The sequence below is a fragment of the Clupea harengus genome, chromosome 25 (assembly GCF_900700415.2).
Source record: "Clupea harengus chromosome 25, Ch_v2.0.2, whole genome shotgun sequence".
In the NCBI taxonomy this organism is placed as follows: Eukaryota; Metazoa; Chordata; class Actinopteri; order Clupeiformes; family Clupeidae; genus Clupea; species Clupea harengus.
The window spans coordinates 11342604-11360520 of NC_045176.1; the positions used below are offsets into that span (position 1 = coordinate 11342604).

General features: G+C 42.9%; 1 protein-coding gene across 2 annotated transcripts; it reads right to left on the reverse strand.

Annotated features, from left to right (window-relative positions):
• Positions 1–3426: 3426 nt before the first annotated feature.
• On the reverse strand, positions 3427–17387 carry LOC105900553 (BTB/POZ domain-containing protein KCTD1). Of its 2 annotated transcripts, none has more exons than XM_031562920.2 (5): positions 16994–17387; positions 11167–11345; positions 9809–9953; positions 8236–8541; positions 3427–4221 (listed from the first exon to the last, which is right to left on the reverse strand). In XM_031562920.2, the coding sequence occupies exons 1-5, from the start codon at positions 17000–17002 to the stop codon at positions 4063–4065; spliced, it is 798 nt and encodes a 265-aa protein (XP_031418780.1). In that variant the 5' UTR covers positions 17003–17387; the 3' UTR covers positions 3427–4062. The 2 variants fall into 2 exon arrangements, with proteins under 2 accessions (XP_031418780.1, XP_012683332.1); XM_012827878.3 differs by lacking the exon at positions 16994–17387 and adding an exon at positions 12453–13222.
• Between the last annotated feature and the right edge of the window lie 530 nt (positions 17388–17917).

The window sequence follows — 17917 nt, forward strand, 5'->3', positions numbered from 1 at the left end:
GTGGATATCTGAGTTTCTTCATACCAGTAGTCCTTTTTTCCCCTCTGCCAGTGTGTTGCCTCAGTGAGGGCCATCTCTGATTCCTTTTCAACTCGGTGTGAGTGCAGGAAATGAGGAGCAGGGCCTTGAATGAGCCTCATTAGTGCGCTTGGCCCACAGGTAAGGCCAAAGTCACACAGAGGGGTGGAGGAGAGCACCTCTTTCCCTTTACTGCAGAGCCAGAGTGCTGCTGAAGTTGTTCATCCTAAATATTTCATGGGTCCCAATATGTGCTGAACATTTGCTCAGTTCTTATTTATGTAACTCGGATTTTAGGGGGTGAAATACGTTTTCTACTTTCCATTCCCCCCCCCCCCAGTACAGATGCTCTTTCTAACCATCTGAAGGCTACAACATGTTCTTTTAAGACTGTGCGTAGCCTACACCGGACGGTTGTGTAGTAGTACACATAGGGGTAAAACGGTCTTGGTTTTGGTTTTGTGTCAGAGGGTCGACTGGACACTCGGGCCCGTCAAGCTGTGCTCACAGTCTGTGAGATGCAGGACATCATTGTGAAACTGGGCTGCACCTTACCTAATACACATCCGCCTCCTCCTTCCTTTACCGAAAGCCCAGCCTCTGTGCACACAGACGTGAATGTAAGGCCATGGAGTCAGTGTGAGGGTGAAATGGAGACAAATAAGGAGAAAACGTGGGAAGCTGAGGGGTGCAGGGGATTCTGCCAAAAGCATTAAAAGACAGACGACAGCCCTCTGTGTGGGATTTCACTTTGGATTTGAGTCCTGAAGGGATATGGCGAAGCCCAGCTGACAGGGCTTGCGTGCAGCAGTCTGCTCTGTTCAGTGCCACTAAGCAAAGAGAGGAGGCCCCGCTCTCTGCGATCAATCTCCCTCGCAACTCAGCCGCCTCTCAGGTAGAAGTTTCCCTGTGAGGAAATAGCCTGCTTGCATAATGCGGTTAATATTTGATAATGTGGTTAGTCACAGCCTGAAAGTGCTGTGAGTGAGGGAGGGAGAGAGTGGGTAACTGAATGAATAGGTGAGTGGATGAATGAGTAAGTGACTGAGAGAGAAAGTTAAGGGGTGAATTAGTGAGTGAGTGAGTGAATGAATGAGAGTGAGTTAGTAAAGGGGCTATCAAGAGGGTGATCGAGAGAGAACGAGTGAGAGACAGCATGCATGCATAAGCAACCAAGTAGAGTGCACGGTGAGGAGATTGTTTCCATTCAGTCTGCCAGGCTTTTAAAAAGCTCTCGCCTCCTCCTCTTCCTCCTCTTCCTCTCTGTCTCCTGGGCCTGCCTCTCCTCCACTTAGCCCGAGCACTGGACTGTGGCACAATGGCCTCTCTCTAAAGACCAGCTCCAGAAATAAAAGTGCAGCTAATGGAGTTTAGGATGAGCTGAGCAAAACGCACCACAGCTCTGGCCCTGCAGCCTTTCCCAGCAGTGTGGGGGTACTCTGAAGCCTCAGCGCCTTGGGCAAGGACACAGTAAAACTAGAGCTCGTCAGAGAGTCTGGAGGGTGGGGCGGATATCTGTGTGTGTGTGTGTGTGTGTGTGTGTGTGTGTGTGTGTGTGTGTGTGTGTGTGTGTGTGTGAGAGAGAGAGAGAGAGAGAGAGAGGAAGAGAGCAAGAGACAAGAGAGAGCAAGCAGAAGAGAGAGGTAGAGAGAGGGAAAGAGAGAGAGAGAGTATGCGTTCAAAAACACTCCAGTGTTACTCCAGATGTATATGTGTATGTCCATAGAGATGATGCAGTTGTGTTCCTCTTACACTAACAATATGAGGAAGAGCATCACATGAGGTCACATGCTGAGCCAGAGATGGATGCTGAAAACGTTCCCTGTCTTCTATAATGGAGGAAAGTGACACGGCCACAGATAAGCTGAATGGAAACAGACGCATTCACAAGACACAACCACAGTCTGGCAGGCGCGGGGAGACACGCACACAAACACACACTCTTTTGCTTGCTCTCTCACATGCATACCTACAAACACACACACACACACACACACACACACACACACACACACACACACACACACACACACACACACACACACACACACACACACACACACACAGACAGATATTTCAGGAGAGATATGAAACAACACTATCTGTTTCTCAGACTGTGATTGGTCCTTTGGTTCTTTTTCCAAGAATCTGCACTATGCAGTTCCCCTTCTTGGCTGACTCCACTGCTCAAGACCATATGAAGACTCATCCTCACTATATCAAAACCCACAGTCAGACCTGGACCAGCATATTGCAAGCTTGGTGTCCATAGTTTTTCAAGTGAATGGTAAAAACAACTCCAGTGCAACCGCACAACCTTGGAGATGGGAGACACAGCAGGAAAGATTAGGAGGCTATGTGACACTTCAGTTTAATCAAGGAAACGATGAACGACACAGGGGGTCAATACAGGGATGTAGGCATTCGCCAATTAATGTCCTTTCTCAACCGAATACACATTACCCTTTGTCCCAGTTGGCCCTATGGGTTTCATATAAATACAGGTAAAAAAAGAATATGTTTGTGCCAAAAGCAGTGATTCTGCCCATGCCCATTTTCTTTCTCAAACTTTAGTTTTATCAGGAATGAGAGAAGTGAACAGCTTAGCTAGATATTTCTGCATTGATTTAGAGACAACAACCAGCTAACCTTGATTAGACATCCTTCTCACAACATAGCCATTTTTTTCCAGTATTTGTTATGAAATATGTAAGCCCAGTAAATCCAATGCTCCATTTCAGTCAAGTGAGTTCAGACTCCTTCAGACTCCACGTTAATTCTTCATAAGACATAACATCATGATTATATGCAATCAGTTAACTAACTATAACTGTTGAACTAACTGTACAGTGTCTCTCTGAAAATGTGGTACCAGGACATAAAATGCATAAAACAATGTCAGCACCATCAACTAGGCCACAAATATGTGACACTATTCCTCTCTGAGACAAATCTTGTGTTCTGTAAAACCCAAATTGCAATTAAAATGGCAAATAGACAACAGATCTTTGTTTTTCAGATCTTAACAATATGACTTGTTTTCATTTCACTGAAAGCTTGCAAGTCTGGTTTAATCACATCAATGAATTAGATGAAAAACACAGTCACTATTGAGGTCTAAACATATTTTAAGACTTACACCCCACTTGTAGGGTTTCACAATGCCTTTTCTGGAATGTCTTATTCTGTTATTAGAGAAATGTCAACCATGAATATGATGTCGGAGCCCCGTCTTTTCTTAGCCAATAAGTAAACACAGTATCGTATTTGTATGCAATAACACAGAGAGGATTATTGATAGATATTGATATTTGACATTATTGATAGATATAATAATATGTATATAATATCAATTATATTATAGATATATTGATATTTTAATGTAATGTGTATCGCCAGACAAAGAGGTAATGGTATTAACATAATTTATTTATTCATTTTCATTTTAACGAGTGGAGAATGTACCATGACATCATGGCATACTGTGAGATTTTCCATAAAAGTTCTTTGAGCTATCTTTACATACTTCAACTGTTTTAATTTTTGCATTTCACTTGTCCAGAAGAAAAACGATGGAAAAACTGCTTAAAAATGTTAACACAACATGGGAAACAGAGATCACATACACAGAGACGGAGTTCTTGCAACACTCTGCTGACTTCACTCTGTGGAATGTTGCATGGAATAATAAAATAGTAGTGGTAAAAACAAACTTCATTTTTTAAATCGTATTTGAACAGGTTGGCCTTTATATACATAGATTATTTTTTTATACTGTAGCATCAAAGTTTTAAAACAAACTTCATTTGGGGACATTTTTGTCTTCGAGGGAAAGTCACAAGAAAATCGACGGTTTAAAAAGTCATCAAACGTTCTGTATCTTCTTGTGGCAAAAAAAAATTCAGTTGCATTTTTTTCTGTTTTTTTTTGGTCTTATGTACGTAAAAAAAAAAAAAAAAGAAAGGGAAAAAAAATAACACACAGGAAGTGTCCGTGCTTCTGCGGTAGTTGAAATGTCTGGCGCCCCTTGAGGCTGGGAGGTCGTTAGTCCAGCTGCTCCTGTTTTATCCTGTTCGTCTGAGGGCCTCGCTGGGCCCGCCGCAGCTCTCTCTTCAGCACGTACTCGCTGAACTGGGAGGAGTCCACGCCGCCCCCGCACGAGCCAGCGATATCGAACCCTCGCTGCTGCAGCCGCTCCAGGACCTGCAAGCACACACACAGCTCAGGTAAGGCGCGTGCAAATGAACCCTTATAGACCACAGCAGCAATCACATGCGTAAACTAACTGGTGTTGGACTGGTGAATGGAGACTTGTTTGAGCTGTGCAGAAAAGCCATGCCTCAAAAGTATCACTCCTTTTTTTGTTGTGTAGATGTCCCCTCGCGTTACTGTTCACATTCGTGCGTTAAAACCAAAACAACACCAGAGAGAACATATGACTTAGAAGAGACACATTTGTCTTTTACACAAACTTGATTTTCAAGATGGTTTCAGAATTCAGTGTGAGAAAATACACATTCACACCCAACAAAATTCCCTCTTACACCACACCATCGAAATTAGATGCCACCTTTGTGAAACTCACACAAACAGCCATTCAACCCACGCTGAAGGAGTGAGTGGTTTCTTAAGTTCTACACTAGTACCTACAGTGCCCTCCACAATGATTGGCACCCTTACTGAATATGAGCAAAACAGGCTATGAAAAAATATGTCTTTGCTGTTTATCTTCTTGGTCTTTCACTTTAAATATTCACAAAAATCTTACCTTTTCATTTTCAAGTAAAATTATTGGAAAAAAAAAAAAAAAAAAAATGTTGACATTAAATAAATATGTTGTAAATAAAACACGTGTGCCACAATTATTGGCACCCCTAGAAAATCTTCTAATTAAAATCTAACTGAAATATATTTCCAATCATGTTTTACATTTTTAAGTTCACCTGTTTGATTAGGAACTCTTAAGTGGTCAACCATGACTTCCTGTTTCACTAAGGTATAAATATGAGTGTCACACAGGCCAAATTCCCTTAGTCACTCATCACTATGGGAAAGACCCAAGGACACAGTGACAATGTGCGACGAAAAGTTGTTGAGCTGCACAAATCAGGAAATGGATATAAGAAAACCTCTAAACAATTGAAAATACCCATTTCCACTATCATGGCAATAATTAAGAAGTTTAAAGCGACAGGATATGTAAGGAATCAGCCTGGAAGAGGACCTGTCTGTAAATTGACCCCATGCACCGTGAGGAGGATGGTTCGACTGGCAAAAGAATATCCAAGGATCACAGCTGGAGAATTGCAGAGGTTAGTTGAGTCTTGGGGTCAGAAAGTCTCCAAAACTACCATCAGACGCCACCTACATCACCACAAGTTGTTTTTGAGGGTTGCCAGAAAAAAGCCTCTGCTGTCAATCAACAACAAACTAAAGCGCCTACAGTTTGCCAAATGTAAGTTAGACTTTCAATGGGACCGAGTTATATGGTCAGATGAGACCAAATAAAGCTTTTTGGCAACAAACGTGGGTTTGGCGTAGACAGAAAGATAGCCATACAGAAAAGCACCTCATACCCACTGTAAAGTATGGTGGCGGATCTTTGATGTTATGTGGCTGTTTTTCTTCCAAAGGCCCTGGACATCTTGTTAGGATACATGGTATCTTGTACTCCATCAAATACCAACAGATATTAAATGAAAACCTAACAGCCCCCTCCAGTACGCTTAAAATGGGCCGTGGATGGACCTTCCAGCAGGACAATGATCTGAAGCACACCTCAAAATCAACACAAAAATGGTTCACAGACCACAGAATAAAGGTTTTGCCATGGCCATCACAGTCCCCCGACCTAAACCCCATAGAAAATCTGTGGGATGAGCTGAAGCCGAGTCTACAAACGTTGACCTCAGAATCTGAAGGATCTGGAGAGATACTGTATGTAGGAATGGTCTCAGATCCCGTACCATGTGTTCACCAACCTCATCACGCATTATAGGAGAAGACTCAGAGCTGTTATCTTGGCAAAGGGAGGCTGCACAAAACATTAAATTAAGTGGTGCCAATAATTGTGGCACACATGTTTTGGGGAAAAATATTTAATGTCAACAGTTTTTTTCTCTTTCAATAATTTTACTTCAATGAAAAGGTAAGATTTTTGTGAATATTTTGAGTGAAAGACCAAGAGGATAAACAGCAAAGACATATTTTTTCATAGCCTGTTTTGCTCATATTCACTAAGGGTGCCAATAATTGTGGAGGGCACTGTACAAGTCATAGCTATGTGTGATCTAATACCTAAAATAGGTGAACAACATTATTAGGTGAAACATTATTAGGCTCATCACTGTATGTCTTTGGCCCAGTAATTGCGTTCTAATTGGACAAAATGAAGGTAAACCACTTTTGTCTAACGACAGATATTACTGTTGGAACTTATCCATCAAGTCGGCCATAACACTCTAGAACATTTATTGTTTGGGTGACTTTTGACAACAGTGTGTGTTAAAATGTTATGTATTGTAAATAAGGCTCTGAGCATGTAATGCAAGAATGCAAGTATCGATATTATGAATAAATATCAAGAAACAACAAAAGACTAGAATGAGAAAGTAGGTATCTTTTTATAACCTCTACCAAACATCCTATTCCATCATAAATGTAAATGTCTGCATGGACACATTTTTGAGAGAGTTAAGTGAGGCAGAGAGAAACCGAATGAGAATGTGTGCACGTGTGTGTGTGTGTGTGTGTGTGTGTGTGTTCTTCTATGTGTATCTGTGTGTGTGTGTGTGTGTGTGTGTGTGTGCATACGCATACGAGTTTGTCCCTCATTCTGCAGCCTCACAGACATCCACAGACGTGTCCGGGGGGCAGCGGGATCATCGCATTCCATCAAAGTGCCCCCAGGGAGTGCTGAGGCTTCTCTCTGTGCCACTTGGCAGCACAGATCCCCAGCGCGCCCCTCCCTACCCCCCATACCCCCGATACCCCCCCCCCCCCTCCGCCGCCCCGGGCCTGAGCCCCCGCCAAAACTACAAAGGTCTCACTCTGCTGGCGGCCCCCCCTCCATCTCCTCTACCCTCCCCCAGTGTGTGTGTGTGTGTGTGTGTGTGTGTGTGTGTGTGTGATGAGAACACACACACACAAATACACAGCCTCCATTAGGCGCAGATACAGCACCCACTGCGGGCTCGCTTTAATAACCAAACAGGATTATGGGGTCCTGCCTGCGGACTACCTGCCAGGGAGTGCACTCTCATAACACCAAGGAGTGTAACTCTGTGATTGTGTGTGTGTGTGAGTGCATGTTCGGCGAGTGTGTGTCTGTTTGTGTGTTAAAATATGTCTTTCCTGTAAAAAATTGATTGAAAAAAATCAAAAGTTTATTTTGTAAGAATACGGTGTGCTTGACTTTGTGGTGATTTTCAAACAGATGTTGACAAAGTTAAAAGATTCACACAAAAAAAAAAATCACAGGGGTCAGGAAAGAAAATGCCCCAAGCTCGTTATGTGTTGCTGGGTAATTGAGGAAGTGTCAAAGTAGAGAGACGTCTGCATACTCAGGTCCAAACAGAAGACTAAAAGCTCAGCTGAAATAAATAGCTTGGAGTGTGCCGGATTTCCTACGATTGAAGACCCCCCCCCCTCATCTCCAACACCTAAAGGTGTGTTTGGCAGATTCCTCTTTGTTATGTTGTAGCTGAGATTGTGTGAAATCTACTCAAAAAATTGCTTAATGACTAAAATATTCCAAAGAGAGTGATGCCAAAACCATGCTTCTCCTTTATACAGCAACATGCTGCAATTTTGCTTCATGACGTTTTGCAAAATTCAAGAGCGTATTGTCTCAGGTGACATTACATCTGATATCACTTATAAACCAGGGATCCCAAAGGGATGAGGAGCAATATTCTCTGGTGCTCAAGTACAATACGATTCAAATCCCTAGGCCCTACAGAAGGTATGTGATGATGTATAACTCCCTTAAATATATTCCATGGGTGTATTTGAGTTGTACTGAATGAAGTATAATAGAGGGGTGATTCTATAAAAATGGACAAATAAACAGATACACCTTTTCCCACCCCCCCACCACACACCACACACACACACACACACACACACACACACACACACACACACACACACACACACACACACACACACACACACACACACACACACACACACACACACACACAGCCTTCTGCTCACCTGGACAGAGTTGAGGTGGCAGTAGCCATTGAGGGGGAAGCGGATGACATGTGTGGAGTCGTGGTTCCAGCCAGCGTTGACAGAGTTGCACATGACGTCTCCGATCTCGGGGAAGATGTCCTCGATGAGGGCCTTGTCCCCGCTCAGCGTGATCCTCTCGCCGAGGTCGGGGGCCACGCGCACCACCAGGCACTCGCAGGGGCGCGACACCCGGCTCAGCTCCCGGTCGTGCCGCCAGCGCTCCAGCTCTGCCAGCATGGGCTGCAGCTGGAAATACCGGGCCTCCTCGTACAGCAGACTGAAGTCCTTTATGGTAGCAGGGAGGGAGGGAGAGAGAGAGAGAGAGAGAGAGTCAGAGTCTGTAACACCATGTCATCTCACCAGTCCTACATCATCTGTCCCCAATTTTGAGGACTCTAATTCAATTTGACTCTGAATTCCAAATGCAAGAATGCAATTAAAAAAAACTTGACTGAACAAAAAGCACCTGGCCATGATCCGTTTCAGACTGTCTGATTGAGCGACTGTGGCCTCACACTGAACTCCAGCCAGTCTTTTGTCTTTGCTTGTTTTATCTGACATACTTTAAGCGCAGATTGAGTCACCCAGTGGACAGTCTATCAGATAATGTGATTATTTGTTTGCTCTCGGGGCAAGTTCGTAATTAACAGCTAAATAGCATGTAGGAGCTAGCAAATCGGAATTCAAATGCTCACACTGTGACAGGGCTCAAAGTATAACATTTCCACAAGAAGAGAGTATACAGACGTGTGCTCTACGTATATGCTTTTACTGCTACTATTAAATTATAACTTTTATTTTTAATTTAACTTTTTTTTATACATGTCACGGCATGTCAACTGAAACCCACATTTCACTGTGCAGAGATACCCTAGGGGTAAAAGCAGACAGGCGTGTTTCTAGGTAGGGTCCAGCAGATTGGGGTGAAAACCCTCACAGCTATTTTGGGGTCTTGCTCAATGGCCCAAAGGCAATGAGTCTTTCAAGGACCTTGGATATTTATCCCCCAGTATAGTAGTCTAGTGTTTGGTATGTGTTCTTGTGAGGATCAGCCCTGAGGTTTGTTTCAAGTCTGGCACCTAAACTACTAGGATCACCTCCCAGCCCTGAGGAAGATGGCATCCAATTGCACATTTAACAATCAATGTACACAAAGAGCGCAACAAACTCCTGTGACCTAAAATGGCTGCTTCTAATTTGTCAGACCTGAATGGCTATAATCCTAAACCTAGCTGCTGCTTCAAGTGGAACAGCTTTAAAATGTGCTGCACAGGCCTATTCACCATGAACGTGTGTTCATAATTTGCATCAGTTTATATAATTTTTTCTCATTCCTTGGTCTTTAGTTAGCACAGAGGCCTATTGCTGTCTGACATATGCGACTCCTGTGAACTCTCAAAGAAATGTTGCACACGCTGTGAGCTCTGTATGAGAAAGTAAACATTTCAGATGGTGTGTACACTGCACCCAATCTCTAATTTGGAAGTTGGATAAATTCTGGCCCAAATGAGTGGGCAACATCACTGTGTACTGAAGTGAGTCAGACACTCACTTTGAAGTCGTCTGGGATGAGGAGCTTTGAGATCCTGAGGAAGTTGAGGATGTAGCGGAACATGTGACCATCCCTGTCAATGAAGTAGTGCTGCTTGAGGCTGTCCAGGACAATGGGCTCTGTGCCATCAAAGAGACGGCCAATTCTGTCCAGAGAGAGTGAGGGAAAGAGAGAGAGAGAGAAAAAAGAGAGAGAATGAGGAAGATGCAATATGAGGCAAACTTGTGGCACCAACAGCGACAGCAAGCCAGGCTGAAATCCCTTGCAGACAATAAACAACAAAAAACCCTGAATAATAAATAAATAAATACATAAATTGTGGATTAAACCCCTGGTCAGACGCAGAGGTTGGGGCCATCTGGCAGAGGCTGGGCCCCAGGGTAGTGTGCTCCAGGGGCCTTGCCTGAGGGGACAGTGAGGCCCTTCATCTCCAGATGGCCCCCATACCCTTTGGACCTGTACCGCTTCTGGGGCATCTGTCAGTGTGACAGAACTGTCTTTGTCTGGGCTCTGTGTTCAGCAGTTTAACCACACCATAAACAATCACAGTAAAAAGAAGCATTTTTTATTTTTTAAAGCCTCAGAATTTTTGCTGTTTGTAAAGTTGTAAAGGGGGATCATGATGCAACAATGATGAAATGTGTTTAACATAAATACATTTCAAAAGACATAATTTATTCAGCAGTGGGATAAGTAGTGGGGACATGACTGAAAAAAGTAAGGATGTGTGTGGATTACTGCCAAAACGCACTTGACAGTCACCCACACGTTCATACAAAACATTTCAGAGGCAATGAGCTGAGGAAAAACACACATGATTTAAAAATTCTAATGAGCCTATTTGTGGAACATCATGTTTCAGATGATTTGGCTTAAGTTTAGTTAATAAGATAAGCGAATGACAGGACAGGTTTGGGTTAATAAGGGGTCTGAATAGTCCAATTGGCATGCAGAAGTCTGTAGAATTTTGAGACTTTAGCTGCGCTGACGGACACACACTTTGACATTTATCTGATCTGTCATGGTGGATGACATTCAGCAGTCACAGACCTAATAAAGATGACCAAGACAGACAAGGGCTACATTAGATCTATTTCACTGTCTGAATCATGCCATGTTCTTCAAAACGATGTCCAGCTTACATCTCTTGGGGTGTTAGACACTGCACACAGGGACTGTGGAACAAAGAATGTTGGCCATAGTGCTTGTCTGGAATGTCAAGGAGCACTGCGAAAGACTCCTGTGTTTCTTCACTTTTATGAAAAATAATTAAAACAAATGTTCACCAACCATACTAGTTGACATGTTGTGAGACATGAAGAAGGCCCACTATGACCCCCTTCAGAGGTGATGCTCACCTGGACTCGGGATACTTTGTTAATGTGGCCAGACTGCTGGTGTACATGTGGCCCCCGACGTCAATGTGCACCGGCGCATTGGACTTGGTGAGCTGGGCCGGAGCGGGGATGCCCTGGTTACTCAGTGGAGAGGCTGGTGATCTGGTGATCATGGGCCTGGACATGTTGGACCGGTTATCCTGTCAGAAACAACACATAAACTTTAAGGTCAGCGGGCCACTCACACAAACAATCAGGAGAAGTCATTAGGCTGCATTCATGTTATTGGGATTCACATATTATGCCAAACCATTGTAATTTTGGTTGGCATGTAGTTGAAGAATTTCTGCAAACAGTTTTCATTGTTTTGACATGCTTTGGGCTTGAGGCCACCATTTAGTGTAATGTATAAAACCCAAATAGGCATGACAGTAACTGAAAAAGGAGGAGAGAAGCAAATTCAGTGTAGGACCTGACTTAACCACCACCAGCAGCAGCAGCATCAGCATCATTAATGTGGCCATGTGTCCTTATTACAAGCGCTGAAACAAGGACACCTTACTGTGTCAAATGAGAAAAAAATATATACACTTGGCTTCCAAACTAAGATTGTAAGCTGTCCATTAAACCCACATACATCAGAGGGCAACTATGGACACCATTAGGCGAAAAGACGTGCATGCATCGTTTCATTATGCATGTTGCCCTTTTGTTCATTTGACAAGAGTTTTAAATAAAGGGTAGGCTAACATCACAATGCATAGGTCACCACCTTTTATCCAACCTGCTATCACTACATTATTCTGGGTCAAATTCAGATTATTTTTCCCAAGTGTAAACAGCAGGCTTGTTATAAAAAACTTGTGCATGGTATGGTACTCTGGTAAAACTCGAAGTTACGAAAAAGGCTCGGTAGGGTGGCCTTCACTTTAAATCGTACAAATCAGTGGGCAGGTAAACTGCAACCGTACATGGTGAGATGGTTGTATTGTAGCCTAGTAAGAAAATATATTTTATTATAACATAAGTATCCATTAATGCATTCACGAGTGAATTAGGCGTTCTAGTTAGCCTACCAATTTAGAAATGCAGTAAACTGATCATTTTCTTACTAGGTTACCGCGGGAACAGTTACCTCTGCACAAACAGTAAGCAGCTGTTCGAGATTCGTCAGACCAACACTTTACGAATAAGTAGTCTACAGGAGCGATACTTTGAACACAAAAAGCGCTTCTTCTTCCACACATCATGGTTAAAAGGCTCAGATTAGTTTCTTCTTGAATAGGCTACCTAAGAATATCAATTACCTGCACTGTCAAAGGGGCAGATTGTTCACGTGGTAGGGCACCGTCACTCATGGATATCACAATCGCAGAATCTCTGTACTCTGTCGGACGGTGTCTTTTGGCTACACCCTGTCCGGTGCCGTTACCATCCGGGAAAGGTAAAGAGGGTGGTCGGGTCTTCGTTTTATGATTTGTTAAGTCCATGATAACAATCAATTCCATAGGAGTTGCAGTCGACTCGAGACAAATCGGCTTCCTCGTGTAGGCTCACAACCTCACCATCTTTCGCTGTGCCAGCGACAGTAGCCTACTAAATGGGAATGATAAGATAAACTAAAAACGAGCTTCTTAAAGCGAAATGTTATCCAGTGTGAACCACCTTTCTCGTCAAAGCGATAAGGCTTCCGAAACTACCCGAGGAAATTTTCGAAAGGAAAATTACGGAAAGGTATCGTAAAAGTCCTGTCCCATGCCGTTACCCTTCGTTATTTAAAATTCCTGCAACTTGTCTCCTCGCGTACGCGTCTAATACCTATCTACATTTCGAGTTAAACATTTCTGGTTCTTCATCGCGAGTTCGTTGTTTCACCTCCAGCTCTCAGCGCTTTTCTGTCTAACGCACAGAACAGCTTCAGGTGAAGATCCACACTTTCTAGTAGAGCACATCAGAAGGCGGGCACATTTCCCAGCACAATGAATGGAGCATATTTCAAATGATTGCCCGGGGTACTTGCCACATATTGTCAGCGTTTAAGGCGATGCGGCAAAAACTGTGGCTGTGTGGAAGGAATAACACAACATCTATTTAAGCCCCAGTGCATAGTGGATACGACTGTAGGCTACATCACAGTCTGATAGTAACTTTGTGAATAAAACCCACCTCCTGTTGCTAATCCAGAAATCTCTACATTATCCAAATATCCTCAGGGCACTAGTGACCTTCTCTACACAGCAAACTCCCCCATTTTCCTTTTGGTTTCAACATAAGCTTGGACAGGGTGAGCAGACAGGCATTTTGTTTTCTAGAAAATAGCCACAGCCTCACTGTACAGTGACTGCAAATAATTATTCATATCCTTACATGGAATGTTATGGTCCCCATAATGAATTTAAAGCAAATGTTGGCAATACTAGTTAAAATATGAAGGGTGCATCATCAAGTGCTGTGACAGATTCATTTTATTCAACAAATACAATTATTAATTCTCTTATTACTTATATTGCTTATCTATGTTGGAAGATCCAGACCTCATTGATGGCTAGTACCTAAAAGCACTGTTCCACATATCAGAGCCATAAGACAAAGACTTATTACTAAGGAGAATATTTTTTGGCTGCATATCTTCAAGCAACTAAATATCCTGCACTAAAAATGTGCATATTTCTGAGAAACCAAGGTTGAACTGTTTCTACTTCTTTGTGAGATGCATGTTGGCATAACCGGTTTATGGAGAATATACTGCTGAAAGAAAATCTAAACCCAGCATCCTCAGGAATAACCCTGAAATATAGACCAGACAAACTCCTACTGCCTTCCTTTCCCTCAAACATCTGAGAGAAAACGCACCCATGAGCTCAGAAGAGGGCTGTGAATAAATTATTACAGAGTGCAAGAAAACACCCCGGCTTTAAACTATCCATGTTTCACTTCTAAGTTGGAGGTGTCGGTTTCACACCTAGATACTCAATTAGCAATTAAGCCTGCCTCTGAGTGCTGGTCTTGGTGGTGGTGAGCAATCCTGGCCTGATTTGCATGCCGTTTGTGCCTGCGCTGATAAGAGCCGAGGCAGAATCCATGCATAGTTTTAAAAATTCAACTCCAGGATCAGTGGCAGGAGCCAGGGGGCCCGCAGGGTGCCGTGCTGCTCTTCAAAAGGGGGACCTGTGTGAGGCAGCTGGAGGAGCACGTGGGATCACACTCCCACTCACACGCGAATGCAGGTAATTTGTTCCCTGACTAATTTGCGGAGAGATGGTGCGTGTTTGTGAGGTGAGTGAGCGAGCGTTTGTGTGTGTGTGTGTTTGAATGTGTGACTGAATCCACCAGCAAAAGTAAGGGAAGAAGTGAACGAGCTGCACTATGAAATGGGCCACCCTAAAAGGCTTGTCATCTTCAGGTGGGTGGTTAATGTGCCAAGGCAGCGGGCGTCATGACAGTAATCATTAAGGTGCGTGCCTGTGTGTGGGCAGTTGGGCTGATAGAGGGCCCCGGCGGCACATGCCAGTGCAACACAACAGAAACAGACATCAACACATGCCAACCTTAAAGGGTTATTTTTATTTGTTTATTATGGAATTGATTTGAGGTATTATATGAACCCCACCCACATACTTTTAAATGCAAACACACTTGGGATGTGTCTGGACATTCATACCATAATCTTTAAACTATTTAGGATAGTCTTTATGACTAAATAAATGTCTCAATGTTTTTTTTTTTTTTTTTAAAGCGCAACGTTCAACATTAAGTAGCTATGTGTGATTCAAAGACCAGCTGACAACAACGCCAACCAATGGTAACAACCTGTTGCAGTTTTCACAATGCAGTGTGCTGTTCAGGATTGCTTACTGTCCTTTTTTAACATTGCATCCTCAAGTTACTGACTGTCATCTGTTCTAAAACAAAATATCAGTCAAGACCAGCCAGCTTGTTTACTTATGCCAGGCAAAACATGCCACCCACACAAATGACTAATCTTCATTTGATTGTGCTGACCACTTCCCCGTGTCAGAATATTCCAACACATCTGGACCTGGTTTGGGCTTGACTCATTTCCTGTGCTATGCTTTGATTTTAGACGTCTCTTTGAACTAAATTTAAGCCCAAGCCCGCTTTAAACTATGCATGTATCTGTGAATCTATGCAGTGTACATGGCCCAGCATTTGATCATACACGACTAAACCTTCAGAGGGGATAGTTAAAATACAGTAAGGTTAGGTTGAAGGCTTGGGCCTTAACTGTATGCTTCTCTTCCCTCGCCTTCAACAAAAGAGTGGAAATTACAAATATTACAATATCAGTATGCTGAGAGAGTAAACCTAATGTAAACTATGCTTGATTTAGACCTACATTTCCTTCGGAATTAATAAAGTATCCATCCATCCATCATCACTAGACTCCAAGCTGTATAAGACCTAGTATGGATACAACTACATATTTTTGCCTATAGAAACAAGTCACTTTAGTGTCCTTTGTCAGGTTAGCACTCTAGTAAAGGCGACAATGCTCTCTGCTGGAATTTGAGATTTCTTTGACACATTCCTGTATCTCCAATGCAATGAGATGTGTCCTGAGCTGCATTATACAAAAAAGAGCCACATAAGAGATTTCTAAACATGTCAAAAAGTTTAGATGCATTTTATCGCCAGTCACGTCAGGATCTACCTAGCATTCTAATCCTCTTTATCAGTGAGAGTGATGGTTGAACAAACTTACAAGAGACCGCGAAACCTGTAAACCACTTCACCAAATTATCCTTTTGGATTGAAATGTTTGAAACATCTAACATGTAACCTACCTATATTTAGGTAGACATACTTTACTCAGCCTCGAGAGACTACAGGACTGTGGGCTATCAAACGTATCGTACAGCTCGTCGCGTGGAAAGTGCCCTTAGCAGCAATTGCAGCCGATTGGAACGCGACGGAAAGCCAGGTGTAAGAATAGATGGCATTGGTAGGTTATCTGTTAAACTACCATGGGCGAAAGAGTTTCTAAGTCTTAAGTGACTCAGACTCAAAAGGGCAGTCAGGAAAAGTCGCACGGGATGTAATTGCAAATCTAGAAGTAAATGAACACAAATCATGCTCTATCGATTGTCCAACTCTCAAACGAATGATGTCCAAATGGGCAGCACGCCATGTCAGACTTTTGGTAGACCGATCGTTTGCTGTGCCGCGTCTGTATATCGGGGATAGCTGATGTGTAACGAGTTTTAGAAACGCCGAACGGTAAGCAAAAGAAAGCAACATTTCATTTGCAATTTGGAAAGAGTGGGCTCTCGTTACAAAACGACGGTGAGTACAAAGAGATGATTCATGAAATTGGCACTGACGTGTGTAGAATAGGTACCTCCTGTCTCACAAAATAAGAAAACCCCTCCGGCAAATTACTCCACAATGGCGTCTTTCATTAGCGGATCTGGGGCACTCAGGAAATGGAACTGGTTTAGAACAGCCAGGAACTAAAGAGAACCTCATTCGAAATGTGAAGATGTGATGTGTTAAAACGTATGACATACAGACGCGGAACCGCTGTTAATGAGTTCTATGGAGCTTTAGTAACACGCCAGAAGCCTGACGACGGCTAGCTTACATTTTTCTCCGTGAAGGTCGAGTAAAGAAAGCCAACGAATTCAGAGATCGTGTATTTCTGTTGCGACACTTGCTTGAAATACAGATATAGTAGAAAACACTGAACAATTTCCAGGAAGTGGTTAAATATTTTTGTTGGAACTGTGGCGCTCATCGCCTGGCACATGCGTAAAAGCGACTGCGCCCTGAATGTCCCAGTCAAACCAAGCGTCAGAAATAATAGCAAAGCAAATAAATCGGCGCTTACCTGATACATTGATGAACATAAAGTTGCTTTTTGAGAACCTATTCCTTCCGATTTCGCTTACGATCTGCCTCCCTTGCTACACCAGAGAGAAATGCAATAGCTTGGCTAAGGTAGACAGAACAAAATACAGAGAATACTTGCTTCAGGGCTTCGAAACCCCTCAAGGCAAAGATCAGGATACAATTAGCTCATGTCTCTAGCCCAGTCTAAACCAATCTGCAAAATAAAACTCCCGGTGAAAGAACAGAGCATCGAGACAGCGCGTCGGCCTACTAACTATATTTATATTTTTAAACATAACATTTTGTAAAGATCCAGAATTTTTTTTTCTCCACAAACAGCCTCACTCCTTCCAACTTCTTCATTGCCCTCTCCCACAGAAAAGCTGATTTTAATCGTTATGATTAGTTTTGATGTAACGTTCCCGCGGGCAATTTCTGCAAATGGATGTAGTGTTGCTTTGCCAAGAGGAAAGGCAGCAGATGATGATAATTATATAGATTGTTGGTTAGGTCTGGTCTTTTGATTATTTTTTTTTCATGACACTTTTCTAGGTCCTCAGTGTTGGTGTACATTGAAACAAGAATCACATCAATGAGATCCTAGAACTTGTTGATTTCAATCAACTTCTTTAATCAATGGATGGATGCTTAAAGGAAAATTGACACTTATTTTTCTCTCCCACTTTCCCTCTCCTCCCTATGGCCAACCTCCAGAATGACGTTGTTATATAAATAAGCACTTGCAGCCTGGTTTGCCCCAATCAAGTCTGAATCAGCGCCTGGGGCAGATACGAGAGCTCATTTCAAATGTTCAACCATGCATAATTTCAAGAAAATTGAGGCGCTTCCCTCCCAAGCTTTTAGTTTCAAACCGCAGGATACTGATAGCAAAGGGCGCAGAGCCGTACAAGCCGTGCTTTTT

Coding starts and splice junctions, on each gene's coding strand:
- LOC105900553 (XM_012827878.3), bottom strand. CDS start 12,653: ATGGAATTGATTGTTATCATGGACTTAACAAATCATAAAACGAAGACC. Junction 11,346..12,452: donor CTGCCCCTTTGACAGTGCAG/GTAATTGATATT, acceptor TGTTTCTGACAG/GATAACCGGTCCAACATGTC. Junction 9,954..11,166: donor ACAAAGTATCCCGAGTCCAG/GTGAGCATCACC, acceptor CTCTCTGGACAG/AATTGGCCGTCTCTTTGATG.